The 20,833-nt window shown below is 37.5% G+C and overlaps 1 protein-coding gene across 6 annotated transcripts in view; it reads left to right on the forward strand.

Moving 5' to 3' along the window:
- The window catches only part of RSRC1 (arginine and serine rich coiled-coil 1), a 442,527-nt gene that overhangs the window by 246,358 nt on the left and 175,336 nt on the right, over positions 1-20,833 (forward strand). For all 6 annotated transcript variants that reach the window (XM_063620324.1, XM_063620323.1, XM_063620321.1 and 3 more), the window contains exon 6: positions 12,972-13,023. In XM_063620324.1, the coding sequence (XP_063476394.1) occupies positions 12,972-13,023 (52 nt within the window). The remainder of the gene's footprint in view (positions 1-12,971; positions 13,024-20,833) is intronic.

Consider the following 20,833-nt stretch of genomic DNA (forward strand, 5'->3'; position numbering starts at 1 on the left):
TGCTAGCCCATGAAAGCAGCCGGGAGGGAGGCTGTACCAGGCAAAGTCACAGAGGTGGAGCTGCCCAAGACCATGGGAACCCACTTCTTGCATCAGCGTAATCTGAATTTGAGACCTGGAGTCAAAGGAGATAATTTTGGAACTTTAAAGTTTGACTGCCCCGCTGGATTTCGGACTTGCATGGGCCCTGTAACCCCTTTCTTTTGGCCAGTTGTCTCCCATTTGGAATGGCTATATTTACCCAATACCTGTACCCACATTGTGTCTGGGAACTAACTAGCTTCCTTTGGATTTTACAGGCTTATAGGCGGAAGGAACTTGCTTTGTCTCAGATGAGACTTTGGACTGTGGACTTTTGGGTTAATGCCGAAACGAGTTAAGACTTTGGGGTATTATTGGGAAGGCATGGTTGGTTTTGAAATGTGAGGGCATGACATTTGGAGGGGCCAGGGCAGAATGATATGGTTTGGCTGTGTCCCCACCAAATCTCAACTTGAATTGTATCTTTCAGAATTCCCACATGTTGTGGGAGGGATCCTGGGGGAGGTAATTGAATCATGGGGGCCAGTCTTTCCTGTGCTATTCTTGTGATAGTAAGTCTCACGAGATCTGATGAGTTTATCAGGGGTTTCTGCCTTTGCTTCCTTCTCATTTTTCTCTTGCCAACACCATGTAAGAAGTGCCTTTCACTTCCCGCCGTGATTCTGAGGCCTCCCCAGCCATGTGGAACCATAAATCCAGTTAAACCTCTTTCTGTTCCCAGTTTCGGGTTTGTCCTTATCAGCTGCATGAAAACAGACCAATGCATAGAGATAATATATTTTTATTAACATGCATGGCTATGTGACTTTCGGCAAGTTATTTTCCTTCACAAGATTGTTGTTAGTATTAAAAGAAATAATAGACTGCAGCTTCCAGTCACGATGGAATAACAAGAATCAGATTTATTCTCCTTCTTGAAACAACTAAAAACCTGGACAAAATATTTGAAAAAACAGCTCTCGAGACAGTGAGCATCAAATATGAAGTATGATGATTCTTGAAAGATGGGAAAAAAATGAGGTGATTCCTATGATTGCCTCAACTTACTGGCTAGAGGAAGTTTCTAGATCATGCTACAAAGAGGAGAAACCCAGTCAGAGCCTAGTGGTCTCCTTGAGTTGAGAAGATGGAGCTGTGAGACCAGGAAGGCCAAAGCATCTGGGATTCACAGAACAAGTTACCTGAGAGGAGTGAGCTGCAAGAGATCGTCACAGAGTGCCCCTTGAGTATTTAGCAGACTACTAATCAGTACATGCATAAGAGGAAACTGAAGCTTGGGAAATAGCCACCTAAAATGATTAGTGGGAACAATAACTGGTACTCACAAACAGTTCCTGTTCTCAGCAACCTTTGTGGTGTTTAAATAGAGTATAAAAACCATCTTCCCTTAATAGTGGGGGGAAATTACAGATGTAAAGCTGTTCTGGTCCTGCCTAACAAAGCAGGATGCGAAGGGATCAAACTACTTTCCAAGTACTTTAACTGTGTCCTAGAACAAAATTCCAAGTCTACTTATAGGAATACAAAAATATCCGGCACTGACACAAAAAAATGTCTGACATCCTATCAAAAATGACCAAATGCAAGAAAATATATATTAAAGAGAAAGCAAGAAAATACACCATATGTTAAAGAGAAAAATCAGGTGAAACTGACCCAGAATTGACACAGTGATAGATTTAGTAGACAAGGACATTATTAATAGAGTTATTATAACTGTATTGCACCTGATCAGAGAGCCATACCAGAAAGAGTGAACATATTAAGTAGAGACATGGAAACTATTTAAAAAAACACACAAAATTCTAGACACGAAGGCTATACAGCTGAAATGAAAAATACACTGGATGAGATTAGGGGATATGATACATTGTAGAAAATGGATTAGTGAGCTGGAAGACTTAGCAAAAGAACTATCCAAAATGAAACTAGAGAGAAAAGGAAGGCTTAAAAATGAAGAGCATTTGTGAGTTGTGGTACAACTTTAAGTAGCCAACCATACAATATACATGGAGTTGCCAAAGGAAAGGAAGGGAAGCAGCAGAAAAAGAGAAGAATGAATAATGACTGGAAATTTTCCAAATTTGATAAAAACTATAAACCAAGAGACCCAAGAAGCTCAGTGAACCCCAAACACACAAAAAAAGATGAATGAGGCTGGGTACGGTGGCTTACATCTGTAATCCCAGCAGTTTGGGAGGCTGAGATGGGTAGATCACTTGAGGTCAGGCCAACGTGGTAAAACCCCGTCTCTACCAATATAAAAAAATTAGCCGGACATGGTGCAATGCGCCTGTAATCCTAGCTACTTGGAAGGCTGAGGCAGGAGAATTGCTTGAACCCAGGAGGCTGAGATTGTGGTGAGCTGAGATAGTGCCATTGCACTCCAGCTTAGCCGACAGAGCGAGACTCCGTCTCAAAAAAATAAAAATAAAAAGATGAATGAAATTACATCAAGTCATATCATAATCAAAATACTTTTTAAAACCAGTTATGGAAAGGAAAATCTTAAAAACAGAGAGAAATATATACTTATTATTATGCATAGAGGAATGCAAATAGGTATGAAAGCAGATTTTTCATTGGAAACAATGCAAACCACAGACAGTAAAGTAACATCATTAAAATACCAAAAGAAAAGTTTTATAAAATTTGAATTCTATACCTTGAGATAATTTCTTTCAAAAATGTAGGCCAAATGAATATTTTTAAAAAGACATACAAAAACTGAAATAACTCATCACCAAATAATCTGTACCACAAGAAATATCACAGGGTGCCCTTTTAGCATTAGGGAAAATGACACCAGATGAAAACCTGGGTTGACATAAGAGAACAGAGAGTGAAGGAAATGCTAACCACATGGATAAATATGTCTCTTTAAAAGATAACTTCTTAAAGCATCAACAACAACGTTTTGTGGAGTTTATTGCAATATATGACAACAATGACAATAATACTAAGGAAGCTTGGAGAGGAGAAATGAAAGGAGTATTGTAAGTTTTTGGTAGTATAGAAGAAATGGTATAATGAAGAGTTATAGCCAATAAGCCAACAAGGAATATAAAGTAGCATTATAAAATACCCAATCTAGGCCAGGCGCGGTGGCTCACGCCTGTAATCCCAGCACTTTGGGAGGCCAAGGCTGGTGGATCACCTGAGGTCGGGAGTTCGAGACCAGCCTGGCCAACATGGTGAAACCCCATCTCTACTAAAAAATAAAAAAAATAAAAAAAATTAGCTGGGCGTGGTGTTGGGCACCTGTAGTCCCAACTACCCGGGAGGCTGAGGCAGAGAATCTCTTGAACCCAGGAGGCAGAGGTTGCAGTGAGCCAAGATTGTGCCAACAAGATGGGCAACAGAGCAAGATTCTGTCTCAAAAAAAAAAAAAAAATCCAATCTAAGAGAAGGCAGAAAAGTAAATTGCAGTGTGGTAGATTAATAATTATGGTAAGTGTATGTTGGTCTAAAAATTCCAATTATAAAGCACAGTTTTTCAGATTGTATAATAAAGCAAGATCCAGCTACATGCTGCTTACTTAAAAAAGTACACTTTAAGTATATAAAGCAGGTCAAAATGGTGGAAAAAGATATACCAGGCTAAAACTTAGTAATGTTAAGATGTCAGTTCTCCTCAAATTGATACGTAGAATTGGTTCAATCCCATGCATCCTCCCAACAGGCCTTTAAACAAAAAAAGAAAAAAAGGACAACTTTATTCTAAAAATTGAGAATGCAAAGGATTTAGAAGAGCCAAAACTGCATTGAAAAAGAAAGGTAGAGGAGTTACTCTATCTGATTTCAAGAATTAATACCAAGCAATAATAATCAAGACAGTGGGGTGTTGGCATCACTATTGACAAATAGATAAGTGGATCACAATTAGAATCTAGAAAGAGACTCATCGTGTGTGTGTGTGTGTGTGTGTATGGTAAATTGATTTTTGAGCAAAATGCAAAGTCAGTTGAGTGGAAAAAAAGATAGTCTTTTCCACAGATGGTGCTGGAACAATTGGATAGCCATATATAGTACCCAAATAAAAAAGGTTTTCAGTGCATACCTTGTACTGTATTAAAAAATTAATTGAAAGTCTTCATAGAATTAAATGTAAAACAAAACTATAAAACTTCTAGGTATAAATACAGGACAAATCTTTGTGACTTCAGATTAGGTAAAGATTTCTTAAATACACCACCATAAAAGCCTGATTCCTAAAAGAGGAAATTGGCAGAGTATGGTGGCTCATGTCTGTAATCCCAGCACCTTGGGAGACCAAGGCAGGCAGATCCCTAGAGCCCAGGAGTTAGAAGCTGCAATGAGCTACAATCCTGCCACTGCATTACAGCCTGGATGACAGAGCAAGACCCTGCCTCTTAAAAAGAAAAAGGAGAAGAAGAAATTGATGGATGGGATTTCATCAAAAGTCCAGTTGGATTTTGCATATCAAATTTCCAAACTGTATATGAAATAAATTACTTTTGTTAAAGAACTCTGGAAACTGAATTTTGAGTAAACAATCTAATAAAAATTGGCAAAAGATTTGAACATCCATTTTACCAAGGAAGATATGTGGATAATCAGTACATGAAAAGATGCTCAACACCATTATTCATTAGGGAAATACAGACCACAATGAGACACCACCACATACCTACTAGAATTTTGAAATTAAGAAGACTGACTCTACCAAGTGATGGTTGGGATGTAGAGCAAGTGTAACTCTCATACCCTACTGGTGGATACTAAAAACACTTTGGAAATAGCTTGGTAGTTTCTTAAAAAGTTAAAGATATATTTACCATATGACTTAGCCATTTCAATTATAGATATTTACCCAAGAGATATGAAAGCACATATTTATACAAAGATGTGTACCTGAATCTTAGCACCTTTTATAATAGCAAAAATTGGAAATAATTTGAACATTTACTGATAGTTGAATGCATAAAGAAATTAGGGTATATCCTTGCAGTGGAATACTACCCAGCAATAAAACAAAATGAATTGTTGATAGACATAACAACATGGATAAGTTTCAAATTAATTGTGTGCTGAATTTAAAGACCAGATATATTAAATATGTACACTTTATTGTAGTTCAGTTATACCTCGATAAAGCTGTCTGAAAATGTTTTCGGAAAAAATAGGAGTAACACATGTGCTTGGCACAATGTAGACATTTTAGTAAATAGTATTTCTTTTTTTACATTGTTATTTTGACTCTCTCTCTCTGATTATACTGTAAGATCCTTGAAGTCAGGAACTATATCTTTTCATCTTTTTATTCTCAACTTGTAACACAGTACCTTATATAGAAGACATAGTTTATAAAATTTTTTGAACAAATGAAAGTAATAAATTTCGGATGATTGAATGTAGTGACAAGACTCTGTAAAGGGCCCAGTAGTACTCTAGCACCATTTCCCTATGAGATGTGAAGTTATTTCAACTGTACATTCTCTTCAAACAGGAAGTTCCAATTACTCTCTTATAAGTCGGTTAAAGGTTATTTTATATTCTTTTTGTATAAAGAGAACATATGATATTATGGAATTGAGGGCAATATCAAAAAATCTAAATCTAATCTTAAATCTGATCTTAATTTTTTTTTTTTCTTGAGATGGAGTCTTACTCTGTCTGGAGGCAGGAGTGCAGTACACAATCATAGCCCACTGCAGCCTCAAACTCCTGGGCTCGAATAATCCTCCCGCCTCTGCCTCCCAAGAACTTGGGACTACAGGCTTGTATGTGTAGTGCAACTAATGGCTGACTAATTGTTTTGTTGTATAGAGACAGGATCTTGCTTTATTGCCCAGGCTGGTCTTGAACTCATGGCTTCAAACAGTCCTCCTGCCTCAGCCTCCCAAAATGCTGGGATTACAGGCATGAGTTGCCACGCCCACCCCAAATGTTGTTTCTCTTTTTTATTTTTTAAAAAAAATTTGAATTTTTGTGATTACATAGTAGGTGTATATATTTATGAGATACATGAAATATTTTAATATAGGCATGCAATGCTTAATAATCACATCAGAGTAAATGGGGTATCCATCCCCTCAAGCATTTATCCTCTGTGTTACAAACAATTTTAATTTTCTTTGTTACCCTATCTTAATTTCGATTTTTTTGAAACATTGCACATCTAATTTTGTTTCGAAGTTTGAGTTCTTTTTAGGTGAGTCACAGTCTTTTCTTTCAGACTTTCTACTTTTCTCTCGTTAACACCCTCAAAAGTGTTGTTGGCAGATGGAATGGCTTTAAGTTCATCAACTTTCAGAATTTCCATAGTGGTGGCCAGGGGTTTAGGGAGCTGAATATGAATGGAAGTGAGAAAGGTAAACAAATAGTTTCAATAGTTTAGTATGTAAACTAGTTTACATAAGGATAGGCTTCTCTCTTATCATTAATATATATTCATGGGTGGCTCAAAGGATTATGCTGGTTTTGAATGTATGCTTTGGCAGTATTTTGAGAATCTAGACATGCAGTAATTTATAAGGAATTCAAGAGATAAGAATAAATCCAGAGTCAGGAAAAACTCTAGACATTGAGAATGGTCATCTCCACAAGCCATTATGAGACTGACCTATCATTTGGTTAATCTTAGAAGTTTTTGTGTTTTTTAAAATTATTTTATTATTATTTTTTATTTTAGAGTTTGGGGATACATGTACTTTTTTGTTACATGTTTATTACAAGAGTAATGGTGGGATCGGGCTTCTAGTGTGTCATGATCCACATATTGGACATTGTACCCAGTAGGTAACTTTTCACCCCTCACTCCCCTCCCAACCTCCTCTCTTTTGGAATCTCTAGAGCCTGTTTTCTCCGTCTTTATGTCCATGTATACCATTTGTGTAGGTTGGCTTTCACTTATAACTGAGAACATGTGATATTTGACTTTCTGCTTCCCTGTTAGTTCACTTAAGATAATAGCCTACAGCTTCATCTAGGTTGCTGCAAAGGACATGATTTGGTTCTTTTTTTATGGCTGCATAGCAGTCCATAGTGTACATATACTACATTTTCTTTATCCAATCAACTATAAGTGGACACTTAGGTTTGTTTCATGACTTTGATATTGTAAATAGCACTGCAATAAACATTTAAGTTCAAGTGTCTTTTTTATAGAATGATCTCTTTTTCTTTGGGTAATGAGATTACAGGATTGAATGGTAGTTCTATTTTTATTTCTTTGAGATATCTCCTATTGTTTTCCACAGAGGTTGAACTAATTTAAATCCCCATCAACAGTGTATGAGCATTCCCTTTTCTCTGCATCCATGTTAACTAACATCTGTTGTTTTTTTAACTTTTTAATAATAGCTATTCTGAGTGGCGTAAGATGGTATCTCAGTGTAGTTTTAAATTTGCATTTCTCTGATGATTAGCAATGTTGAGCATTTTTTTCATGTGTTTCTTGGCCACTTGTATTTCTTTTGAGAAATTTCTGTTCATGTTCTTTGCCCAGTTTTTAATGGGACTGTTTGTGTTTCTCTTCTCTAAACCTAAGGCTTACAAATGGAGTTAAGTAGTCCAGCCCCCTTTGCTCCCACCAAAGAATAATTACTAGTTTTAGCAATTTTAAGCCCTATGTGATACAAATTTCTAATAGCACTACAGTTTTCTTTTATCTAGTCAAAATTATGGTACAGTATCTGTACTGACGTTTTTTATTATTAATAATAGTTTTAACTTTAATATGGCCTTTAAAGACTTACACTAAAACTTTACATTATTCTTACTGCTCTATTTTTTTTTTTGAAACAGGGTCTCCCTCTGTCACTCAGGCTGGAGTGCAGTGGCACAATCTTGGCTCATTGCAATGTCTGCCTCCCAGGTTCAAGTGATTCTCCTGCCTCAACCTCCTGAGTAGCTGGGATTACACGCATGTGCCACCAGGCCCGGCTAATTTTTGTATTTTTAGTAAAGATGGGGTTTCACCATATTTGTCAGGCTGGTCTGCAACTCCCGACCTCAGGTGATCTGCCTGCCTTGGCCTCCCAAAGTGCTAGGATTACAGGCTTGAGCCACGTGCCCAGGCTCTCACTGTTCTATTAATTCTATTAATGTCAACACTACCATTTATGTTTTAAGGGAGTCATATTTATATTCTCTGTAATTCTATTTTTGTGATATTCTTTAATTATGTACTATTGATGTTGGGTGTTGGTTTTTGTTTGTTTTTTTGCTTAAACAACAGAAATATATATGTATTTATTTATTTTATTTATTTATTTTTTTTAGAAAAGGTCTGGCTCTATCACCTAGGCTGGAGTACAGTGGTGCGATCTCAGCTCACTGCAATCTTCACCTCCCAGGCTCAAGCTATCTTCCCACCTCAGTTTCTCAAGTAGCTGGGACCACAGGTGCATGCCACCATGCCTGACTAATTTTCGTATTTTTTGTAGAGATGGAGTTTTGCCATGTTGCCCAGGCTGGTCTCGAACTTGTGAGCTCAAGTGATCTGCCCGCCTTGGCCTCCCGAAGTGCTAGGATTACAGGCACGAGCCACCATGCCCAGCCTAGAAATGTATTTTCTCATTGTCTTGGAGACTAGAGGTTCAAGATCAAAGTGTTAGTAGGGTTGGTTCCTTCTAAGGCCTCTCTTCTTGACCTGCAGATGGCTGTCGTCTTTGTCTTCCCATGGTCTTCTGTCTGCAGAAATAGTGTTTTTTAATGGAATACATTTTTTTCTCATTTAGTTTCTATCATATAAAGTACTTGTGACATTATGCTCTTAAACATATCTCCGTTTAAAATTTTTTTTGAGAAATTGCTATATACTTTGCATCTGTATTTGGTAATACTGTTTATTCATTAAGGTATAATTTCTGGTTCTGAATAATATTAATACCATTTACGAATTTTAGATGAAATTTATACTGATCCTGGAGTCTAATACATGCTAAAATAACTAAAGCATTAGAAATTTTAGCACGCAGGCCCCGAAGGTATTTTCATTCTAAGCCAGCTAGTGTGATGATAGATAACTAAAAATGGGTTGGTATAAAATATTTTTTTTAATTCTACATTCTGTTTCTTTCTTCCTCCTTAATCCTTTCTTTAAAAAATGACTATAGATAGCAGTCACAATGAAGGCAACATAAATCAGACTGCCTTCTCTTCATTTTCATTTTCATCTTCAACTGAGCTACTTTTTCTGAGCCAGACAGCTACTGATGCAGATAGACAGGTGGGACGCAGAGGGTTTCAGCCAAGAGGCCTGTGGTGATGCTTTCCCTCTTCTGAGACAAACTCAAGCCTAGAAACAATGGAAGGGAGCCCTTGCGAAAGATTTGAGGAGCAGGTCACTGAGAGGAAAAAGACTACAGCCCAAGAATCCTATATCCATTCAACTTATTCACCAGTCACAGTAAGAAAAGGCTATTTGCAGATGGGCAAAAAGTGAGTGAACATTTGCATCTGTACAACCTATTCAAGAAAAAGGCTTGAGCAATAAATCTAAGCAAAGTAAAACTATTTATAAAATACAGATTACTTTTAAAAGTTCGATCAATGTAACAATATATCCTCATAGTTGGAGTTCATCCCTATATTTCATAAATAAAATTTAGCAAGTTATATCTGCATAGGCACATATTTTTAGGATCAAATTTCATTTACTGGGTCAAGTATATTATTTTGGACAATTTTTTTTAAACGGAATCAAAACTCTATTATGCATTTATATCTATGTGAATTAATTGATTTTATTTCCTGAGTATCCTAGTGATTTAGTTAGAATGACCCTGAGATTTGGAGTCAGAGTCTTAGTTTTAGTTCATCATTTACAAGTAGAGGCAAGTTACTAAACTGCTGTTATTTCCAGTTTTTGTTTGTCTTTGAAATATGAATCCTGTATTATAAATTGTTGGAGTTATTAGTGAAAAATAAATATATCTTAACAGGTATATTTATATAAATATTATAATTATGATATATAACTATTATATAATTATATAAATATATATCTAAATATTATATATAATATATAATTATAATATATAAATATTATAATTAGCCATCAAGACTTTCCTAGCTGAGCATAGTGTCTCACATCTGTAGTCCTAGCCCTTTGGGAGGCCTAGGTGGGAGGATTGCTTGAGGCCAGGAGTTTGAGACCAACCTGGGCAACATGGTGAGACACCAACTCTATGAAACAACAGAAAAAAGGAGCTGGGTGTGGTGGTGCACACCTGTAGTCCTAGCTACTCAGGGAGCTGAGGCAGGAAGATTACTTGAGCCCAGGAGTTCAACACTGCAGTGAGCTGTGATCACACTGCTGCACGTTAGCCTAGGCAACAGAGTGAGACCCTATCTCTTACAAAAAAGAAAAAAGAATCTTTCCTTAGGAATGGTAGTGACTATATCTTCAAGATAATGGTTATAGATGTGGAGAGGACGAGATCTTCTATAGAGGGAGATTTCATGGAGTAGAAGACTTTGACAATATTGCTATTAATATTTTATTGAATATTGGGTATACATTATTATGTATACATTTTCTGTCTTAAATATTAATTGTTAAAAAATCTTTCCTTATGAAATACAAAAAAAATTACTAATGAACTATCTTAACCAGTAAAATGTCTAGGATTTTTCTATCAAAGGACACTACTTACAAGGACGCTCTGACATGTATGCTTCCTAATTCTTCGCTTGCTTAGGATCTGCTTGAATCTGGCCTTTAAAAGTACTGTATTTATCCACATTCTGTACTGGTTTTCATGGTGACTTAAATGCTTGTGAAAAAGTTACAAATTTCATAACCCTGGGCTTGCATTTCTGCATGACCACAATCAGTTGGTGCTGGGTATCAGCTGCTTCCTTTAGTTGGGGCATGTGCTTCAGAGTTCTCCACACTTCCCTGTGCTTTCTGATACTAATGTCAAATGTCATTTGCCATTTATCATCATAAATGATTGCATTAATGGCTTGATACCTGTAGACATTTTAGTTTATGACTTTTATATTCAGTAGATATCACAGTCTTCTGTTGATATTTTGCTTTGATATTTTAATTTGATGTCACATATTTCCAATACTTTATAACTTTATAAAGCATGCTTACATACATTTTCCCTTAAACATATCACATAAAGTGCTGTTTATTGGTTGTCATCTCCTCCTTCTCTAATAACCAATCAGTCCTTTTATTTTACCAATTAAATATTTCTCAAATCTGTGTTGTCCTGTTTGACCTTTCTGCTATTGTTTCAGCTCAGGTCCTTCTCTCACCTGGAATTCATTAATTGCCACCTAACTGAGCTCCTTGCCTCTAGACACATTCCTTTCAATTCGTCCTCAAAAATATTGCTAGAGTAATGTATCAAAGTGCAGATCTGATCACATCTCCCTTTTGTTTAAAATTTTTCTAAGTCTCTTCATCTTCCATGGCAGGGGTTGGCACACTTTTTCTTTAAGGTCCAGATAGATATTTTAGGCTTTGCTGATCCTAAGATTCCTGCTACAAATAATGAACTCTTATTGTTGAGTTGATCACAAAAGCCAGTAGGCACTATGTAAACAAATGGCATGGCCTATATCCCAGTAAAACTTATTTACGAAACCAGGCCACTGGTCCAGGTCTATAGTCTCTTAATCCCTGTTCTGTGATATAAAAGGTTCTCCCAGTCTCCTCACTTGTCTCATCTACCACTCTTCCATCTTGTTTCCTATAGGTTTTTCAGAAGGACCATTCAAATTCTTAAACTTTTCTGAGCACAACATCTTCTTTCTGTATCCAGTTATTTAATTCTTTTATTCAAGCTGGGTTTCTTTTTACAAGTAGCAAAATATTCTAATGTATCACACAAATTATTAATTTTGAAGTGATTATTTTCATATATAAAACTGGGGTTATTTTGTTTATTGCTGACAACTTTATAAACATATGAATTGAAGTCTCAAGTATAGACAACAGTTTTTTTAACAGTTCTTTAGTAAAAAGTCATAGTCTTGACATAATTCATGACATAATTTGTTGTTGTTGTTTAATATGTTATCCAAAAATCTCAGAGTGCAGTCACTGGTAGGAAATTAGTTTAGTTTCTTTTTCTTTTTTTTTTCTTTTTTTTTTTTCTTTTGAGACAGAGTCTTGCTTTCTTGCCAGGCTGGAGTACAGTGGTACATTCTTGGCTCACTGCAGCCTCCCGGGTTCAAGCAATTCTCCTGCCTCAGCCTCCCAAGTAGCTGGGACTATAGGTGCGTGCCACCATGCCCAGCTAATTTTTATATTTTTAGTAGAGATGGGGTTTCACCATGTTGGGCCAGGATGGTCTCGATCTCTTGACCTTGTGATCCACCTGCCTCGGCCTCTCAAAGTGCTGGGATTACAGGCGTCAGCCACTGCGTCCGGCTGGAAATTAGTTTAGTTTCATTGTTATCAACTATATTGAATCAAGGTTCACTGAAAAAACAATTTTAGGACAGTTCATAGGAACCGGAAGCATATAAGCCAAATTGTATCCTATCTTCATCGCAATTGTTCCTTTAAATTCTAGTTAGGAAAACAGAAAAGTGGTTTTAGAGTCGGACTTGCCTGAAATATTGAACTTAAAGGTTGCTATTTAAATTCTCATAGATTGCTTGCCTGTTTCTATGTGCAAAGAAATAACACAACTTAAGAATATGTTGTTAAATGTGTATGCCTTGCCTTGTTATTAAATTTCAGTTAATTATGTTATTGCTGATTGGTACAATGTTGGTTAGTAAGCGAAACTTTTTCCAGGAAAAAAAAATGAAAGAAGCTTATCATTCTTGCATCATATATGCAAATGCAAGATGTGATGGATTTTAATATAAATTATGTTAAAGCTCTTTAAATTTCCAAATATTTGCAAACAAATGCATTAATTTAAAACTCCATCAATTAAAACTGACCTGTAAATGTCTCGTATGGTTGATTTTTTTTTTTTCTTTTTTAGCCACCGGCTGAACAGGCCAAAGCCAGACTACAGCTGGTTCTTGAAGCTGCTGGTAAGTGTTGATAATTAACTTTTATTAAATGAAGAAGTGACAAGTAAACCGTAGGCTGGTAGCATGCTTAGAAATGAGTAAAAAAAAAAACTATTTTTATATATCCTCACAAATTTATCAGATCTAGATTTTATATATATGGCCATATATTATCGGAAATATTTATTGCCGCAATATAATGCTAAGTGTATTGCTAACAGGTCATTCTTTACCTTTTCATTTATAAAATTGGCTTCAGTTTTAGTTTTTTATTTTGATGAAGCCCAATTGATTAATTTGTCTTTTATGTACTATGGTTTTGGTGACGTGTTTAAAAATTCTTTGACTAATCCCAGATTATGATTTTTTCTTATATTTTCTTTCTTTTGAAAGAAAAATTAAAATGGAGGAGTTAGTCTTAAATCTAACGTTTAAAACCATAAAACTTTATATTTTATGGCTTTTATTTATATAAAATATAACTTTATATTTTATGATTTTACACTTTACATTTAAGACCAACTCCTCCCTTTTAATTTTTTAAATAAGGTGTAATGTTTAGGTTGAGATTTTCATTGTTCTAAAGAAAATGAGATCAGTGTCATTTAGTAATTTCCCCAATTACATTGGACTAACTCACTGGACTGTATGTTCTGGATACCATGTACTCTTCAAGTGCTGTATATTTTATTTCTCAATGGTACTATAATGCTGTGACTTTGATTTTAGATACCATGTTCACTTGCATATAGACATTACTTTATTTTTTAAAAAATATATAAGATCTATATTTTCTGAGTACTGATATTTTACTTTGAATCTTAATGTGCTCTTCAAAAATGTATATAACTTATTCAAACAATAAGTTTTAATGAGTAGTACAATAGTCCTCTCTTATACATGGTGGATATCTTCCAAGCATCCAGTTGGTGTCTCAAACCATGGGTAGTACAAAACCCTGTATCTGTATCTATATTTATCTATCTATATATCTAATTTATATCTGTATCTAGATACACACACACATATACACACGCTATATTTTTTCCTATACATGCATACCTATGATAAAGTTTAATTTATGAATTAGGTAAGAGATTAATAATAATAAAATGGAACAATTATAATAATATACTTTAATAAATATAAATGTGGTTTCTTTCTCTCACTCTCAAAATATCTTGTACTGTAATCACCTATTTTTGGACCACAGTTGACCGCAGGTAACCGAAACCACAGAAAATGAAACTGCAGCTGCAGATGATGGGGGACTACTGTATATATTTCTTAAAAATTTTTTACTATAAAGAGCTCATAATTTCAAGCTGGAAAAATGAGAATTCTATTGTAACATCAAAAGTAATTTCAGACCACCAAATGATAATAGTTATATTTTTAGGATTCATTGATCAAGAAAATACGTATGTGCATATTGATTCAAGGATCGCTTGCATCAGCTCTTTGTATTCTTATTTAAAGTGTCCACAGTCTAAAGATTGGGAACTCCAGTATGATCGATATACTAGCTTCCTGAATTATTAATAGAGTAACTTACCATGTAGGTAAAAAGATTGGCAAATGTTTTAGTTTTGATGAAGTGTCTCTATACTCCTCCTTATTACTCTAAAAATAATTTATAGTTTATGTTTTTATCTTATTTGTTTTCTTTTTATGTAGAAAACATTACTTACTAAAATTTTATTGTTAATGGTTTTTTTTAACATTTTCACTCAAAATATACTGTAGGATAAATCTAATTAATTTGATTCTATATCATTTACATAATATGCATGGCATTTTGCTTTGAAAAAATATTTCCAGTTCATAATTGAGTATTCCAGCTCATAATTGAGTAAACCCTTCCTTTGAAGGAAAATATTTATGTTGCCTAGCACAGAAAACATTTGTTTCCATGAATGCAATTTTAAATAATTTTATTTCATAGTTTTATTCAGTTTTTAAAAAATATTTAGTATGATTTTGAAGCACATTAGAAAATAGATGTGATACTTCAGACCTCACAGTGTATAACTTGCTTATATCCATCTGAGTTTTCATCCCTCACATTTAACTTCAATGTTCTAAATTGTATCTAAGGATAAAGAGCTAGATTCTGTGAATTTGAGAAACATCCAAAATTATGACAATTTTCAAGTTAAAAAATTTATTTTGGCCTAGGCCAGATAAGCAAAAGACAGACCTTAGCTAAATATTCAAGTTTTTAAGTCACTCTTTTTTATTGAATATTTATGTTGTTCAACTTTTCCCTCTTACCAATAACACTGTAATGAACACCCTCTTATACATTGTGTTAGTCATATTCTATTTTATTTTGGGAGGATTTGTTACTATAGAAATGAGTTTATGAGGTCAGAGTGTATTAACATTTTAGGTTGGTCCAAAAGTAACTGCGGTTTTGGCAAAACCTCAGTTACTTTTGCACCAATTTAATAGAATGGCTTTTTGTACATTTTTGCTGAATTGTTTTATAAAGCCTTGTGCTACTTTTCATTGCCACTGGTTAAGTAATCATTTTACTAGAATTGCTTTTTGATACCAGTTCCATGAATATATTGCTGTATAATATGATATAACATATTACACCTTTTCGAAAAATATCCAGCATTGTTTTTAATGAGAACTTGTGGCATAGTAGAGGGCAAGTAGATGGATAGGTAGGGGAAGAGTACATAGGCAACTTACTGTCAAGGTTCTAGTTCTCTTTTTGGTGATGAATTTTAAGGTGTTCATTATGTTATTAAAAATAAGCAAATAAACAAATAAGAAGAACTTGAGACCTGTCTGGTAAGTTTTGCAGTCCAGCCTAGTCTCAAGGTTGAGATAAATGGATAGGGAAGTCTAGTAGTACCCGTTGTCACATTGGAGTTCACTTAGGTTCCTAGGAAAAACACCTTGATTTGGGGGCCTTAAAAGTGGCCATGGGCAAAGACTTCAGGCCTTATGCTAGATTCTTGAGGCAGGATTAATTTTATCCTTACAAGCAGCATAACTTGATAGATAAGGTTAATATGTAGAAATCCTACTATTAGACTTAGTTGTTTCCTCTAGCTCTGAGTCCCAGAAGAAAGTTTTATATTTAACTGTTGCATCATAATTGATTATATTAGTAAATGTTAATAATGTTATTGGTTTGGAATTAAAATCTGTTTCGAATATTTAGCCATGATTTTTAGTGGTGTGATTCTGAAAGGCATATGAAGGATTAAAATAAGATTAAACAAAATGTAACTATAGGGTGTTATAATTATTATATCAAACATAAATTTGAGTCTGAGATTTTATTGTATTTGGGTTAGGAACATACTTTATATGTGCTAAACTATTACATATTTGTACTTTGGTTCAAAATCTTGAACATTTTCTTTGACTCTTTTATAGGCGATAATTCACCTAGACTTAATTATTCTGATTTTGAAAATTGTTTTCTATTTATCCCTTTATTGTCTCTCCCACTGCCATCTCCTTAGTCTAGATGCCAAACATTTCACTCATGGCTTATTCCATTACCTCCTAATTGGCTTCCTGCTTCAATTATATTACTTCTCTAGCGAGACACTAATAAATAGTGGACAGATCCTAAGCCTGCCATCACCACTTGTTCTGTAACTTTGAGCAGTTCAATGTTTATTGTTTAGCCATAACAGAGGGTTTTTTTAATCAAATATGACAGATGTGTGTTTTTTTCTAGTTCATTGAGGTGAAATTTACATAACACAAAATTAATCATAATTGCTTAAAGTGAGCTATTCAGTGGCATTCGGTACATTCACAGTGTTGTACAACCATCATCTCTATCTAGTTCTAAACATTGCCATCACTCCAGAGTGAAACCCCTTACCTACTAGCAGTTTCTCCCCAGTTTCCTTTCCCCCAAGCCCTTGACAACCACCATTCTTCCTCTGCCTGTGTTTGTCTATTCTGGATATTTCATATAAATGGAATCCTGTAATCTGTGACCTTGTGTGTCTGGCTTCCTTCATTTAGTATATGTGTGTGTATATATATATACACACACACACACACACACACACACAACTTGTTAATCCATTGATAAAATTTGGGTTGTTTCTACCTTTATTCTATTGTGAGTACATTTGAATATGTGTGTATATGTACTTGTTTGAGTACCTGTTTGGAGATTTTTTAGGTGTATACCTAGGAGGGTGATAGTGGGGTCATTTGGTAATTCTATGTTTAATTTTTTGAGAAACCACAAAACATTTTCCATAGCAGCTGGACCATTTTGCTTTTGCACCAATAGCAGTGTATAAAACAGTTCCCTATTGCCTCAACTATACCATATCACACATTTAAGTTACCTTTTTGAAAGTATTTGTATTTGGGGGCTTCTCTTTACCATAATTTCTTTATCTGTAAGAGGGAAAGATAATAACTACCATGACCATGCAGGGCTGTTATGAAAATAATAACACCTGAAATACCTAACCCAGAGCCTGAAAAGTGGTAGCCACAAGAAAATTTGTATTTCATCTTGATTTTTATGGACACCACTACTAGATGATTCTTTGGTGTTATCAGATCTTTGGAGTGTTGCTTTTCTGGCTGGAAAACTCGGTGCGGCTGCTGCAGCAAAGCAGGTAGCAGCACAGGCACCAGCTCTCTGAGAGGCTGCAGCTGGTCCAGGCACACTACAAGCAGCTTCCACAGCTGGCATCCGGGAACACGGTGGCACTGGAAGCTTGAAGATCCCAGGAACTGCAGGATCCCAAGGAGGGAGCCACAGTCCTGGTTCTAGGAGCTTCCGGGTCTGAGCTTCCCAAAGCACCACAGCTCTTCTCTCCTTCTGTTTGCCTGCAACATGGTGAGCAAGGAGCATGTCTCAGTCCTGTTTGTGTTATAGCTCTTTTAGCTTCCCTATTCATTGGGTCCTGAGTTCTTGTCCTGCAACCAGGAAGAATAAGGTACACAGACAAGTGGAGGGTGAGCAAGATGAAGAGGGGCTTTATTGAGCAATAGAACAGCTCAGAGGGGACCAGCAGAGGGTAGCTCTTTCCACAGCCAGAGTATCCTAATGAGGGTTCAGCTTCTAACAGAGAGTAGCTCCTCTCTGCTAGGCAGGTTGTACAAACAAGTGTTCAGTTCTCAGCAGAGAGAGTAGCTCCTCTCTGTTACTGGTCATCCCATGGTCTGCAGCTCTCTGCAGTGAGAAGGCCCTAGAGTGGATGTCTCCTCTCTGGAGGCAGGTCGTCCCATCATGTCTGCAGCTCTCAGCAGAGAGGAAGCCCTAGAGTGGGTGGCTCCTCTCTGTAGGCAGGTCCTCCCCTTGTCTCTGCAGCTCTCAGCAGAGAAGGTAGCCTCTCTCTGTAGCTGGTCCTCCCATCTTCTCTCCATCCTCTGTTCTGCTCTGGCTGAGCCTGGGTCTTTTATGGGCCTTAGAGGGGGAGGAAGTACACACTAATTGGTCCATGGGTAGCCATGGGCAGGCCCAGAAAAGGCACCACAAGTCCCCGCCCCAGTCCATAGGACTGGCAGCCCAGCTGCCAGCCCTCAGGCCCTCTCTGGATTGAAGGTAGGGCCTCACCTGTCCCCTTCTGCCCAAGAGACCTTCTGCCTCCTGCCACCATCCATGACACGCAGGCTGCTTGCAGTAAGGGGCACCGGCAGGCCAGCGCCCAGCCACCCTCAACCCACCAGCTTCAGCTTCAGCCATAACTTGTGCTTGTTAGTGCTCAAAGTCTGGAGGGGGCCAAGGCAGCAAAGGGCTGGTGTGTCCATGCTGCCCCATGCATGCAGCGTGCACATACCTGGAGGGGCTGTGACAGCACCTGGGCTTGGCCCCAGCCCTCCCCTGAGATTGGAGCAGGTGCCAGGAGTGGAGAGAGGCCAGGCAGCAGGAGCAGGCACCCTCAAGCCTGCAAGGGCAAGGCGGAGGCCTTTCTGAGCTAAGAGTGCAGAGAGACCTGGGTCCACAGCCCCAACTTGGGGGCTGCAGCCATGCTCAGGAGGGCAAGGCTGCTGCCTGCTCCTGGCCTCTGTCAGCTCCATGGAGCATGCAGCCCCAGCTGCGCCCCCTCGTAGCCTGGGGTAGGGGTTCCAGGTCCTCAGTGGGCCCAGGCTGTCGATCAGGGCAGGAGAGATGTCTCCGCAAGCTCCGCCTGTGGCCCCAGCTCTCAGGGTGGCCCGGAGCTCCTCCTCACCCATCTGGCAGCTTTTATTGATTAAGGCGGCAGTTGGGGGTGCCTAGGGTGCCTCCCAGAGTGTGCCTGGCCATTGGGAATGTCAGGCCCGGCAGTCACCCAGATGTGGGGCAGACAGACCCTGGGGACGTGGCCCCAGGCAGCCCTTGGCAGGAACCCAGTGTCCTCAGCAGGGCGGCTGTGTTGTGGCCAGGTCCTCGAATTGGGCACCGCTGGACCCCAAGGCATGGCCCCGGCTCCTGCACCCTCCTTCCCTGCAGCAGCAGTGGGCAAGAGCAGCGACATGGTGCCAGGTCCAGAGCCACAGAGGCTCTGGGCCTTGGGGTGGGTCTCAACCAGCCATAGGAGGGTGGAGGCAGCACAGCCGGCTGCCTTGGGGACATGGGACACAGGGGACCGACTATCATTATTGCTGCTCTTGTAGCCACTTCTGCCGCCACCACCCATGCCTCCCCCACTGTGGACAGCCTACTGCTGCCATCATTGGGTACCATATGCCACTCCTTTGCTCAAAATTACTCAGTGGTTCTCAGTTGCTTACAAAATCAGTGTTATGTTTCTATGCTTAAGGTTCTAAAGTTCTGTACAGTAGATCCACAAACTTTTCTAACTTTATCTTCTAGAATTCATTACTGTGCTTTTTTCATTGGTCTTCAAGTTTCCTGTATTCTTTTCTACCTGGTAAGCTTTGCACATTGTTTTTCTCTTCTATAAATGCCTTCTTTCTTCCTTTTCCCCCTCTCCAAACACTTCAAGACTCTTCTAAAACAAGATTTCCACTTTATTTCTATGACCATTCCAGTACCTAATCTTTCTCTTTTCCATTGAATTCTTTTAGTCCTGTCTTTGCACACCATTTATATTCATGTTTATTCATACACTGCTCATATTAATATTTAGTTGTTTCATGAATGTCGTACTTATTTTTCCAATGAAATAAAGTTCAGGAACTGTATGTTTAGCCAGACATGGTGGCTCACTCCTATAATCCCAGCACTGTAGGAAGCCAAGACAGGAGGATCACTTGAGCCCAGGAGTTCGAGACCAGCCTAGGCAACATGGTAAAACCCTGTCTCTACAAAAAAAATACTTAAGTTAGCCAGGCATGGTGGCACATGCTTCTGGTCCTAGCCTCTTGGGAGGCTGAGGTGGGACAGTTGCTTGTGCCCGAGAGAAGTCATGGGTTCCGTGAGCTGTGATTGCACCACTGCACTTCAGTGTGGGTGACAGAGTGAGACCCTGTCTCAAAAAAAAAAAAAGAAATTATATTTAAAACTTCTACATCTTTCCCAGCAGTTTTAACAATACCTATAGTAGTACTGCATCAGAAAAAATTTTAGCTGTTAATCTTTTGTAAGTAAGTCATTGTAGAGAAACAGAGGATCTAGCTGTCTGAAAAACATTTAGATGCTGGTGTGCTCATTTTAACTGCTGTTTGATGGATTTTATAATAAATATACTAAGATGTTACCTAGCTTCAAAAGCAGAAGATATATGACATAACTTGACTTTTTACAGTTAAACTTTAAGACAGCACTTGACAGGAAAGACAGTAAAACATGATTATTTCACAAAGGATGGAGGGAAAATAGGAAGTTTAAGTAAGGACTCCTTTGTCTCCATCACTTTTGCTCTTGCCTTTGTCTTGATAG

This window comes from Symphalangus syndactylus, chromosome 17, assembly GCF_028878055.3.
Source record: "Symphalangus syndactylus isolate Jambi chromosome 17, NHGRI_mSymSyn1-v2.1_pri, whole genome shotgun sequence".
NCBI classification, from domain to species: domain Eukaryota; kingdom Metazoa; phylum Chordata; class Mammalia; order Primates; family Hylobatidae; genus Symphalangus; species Symphalangus syndactylus.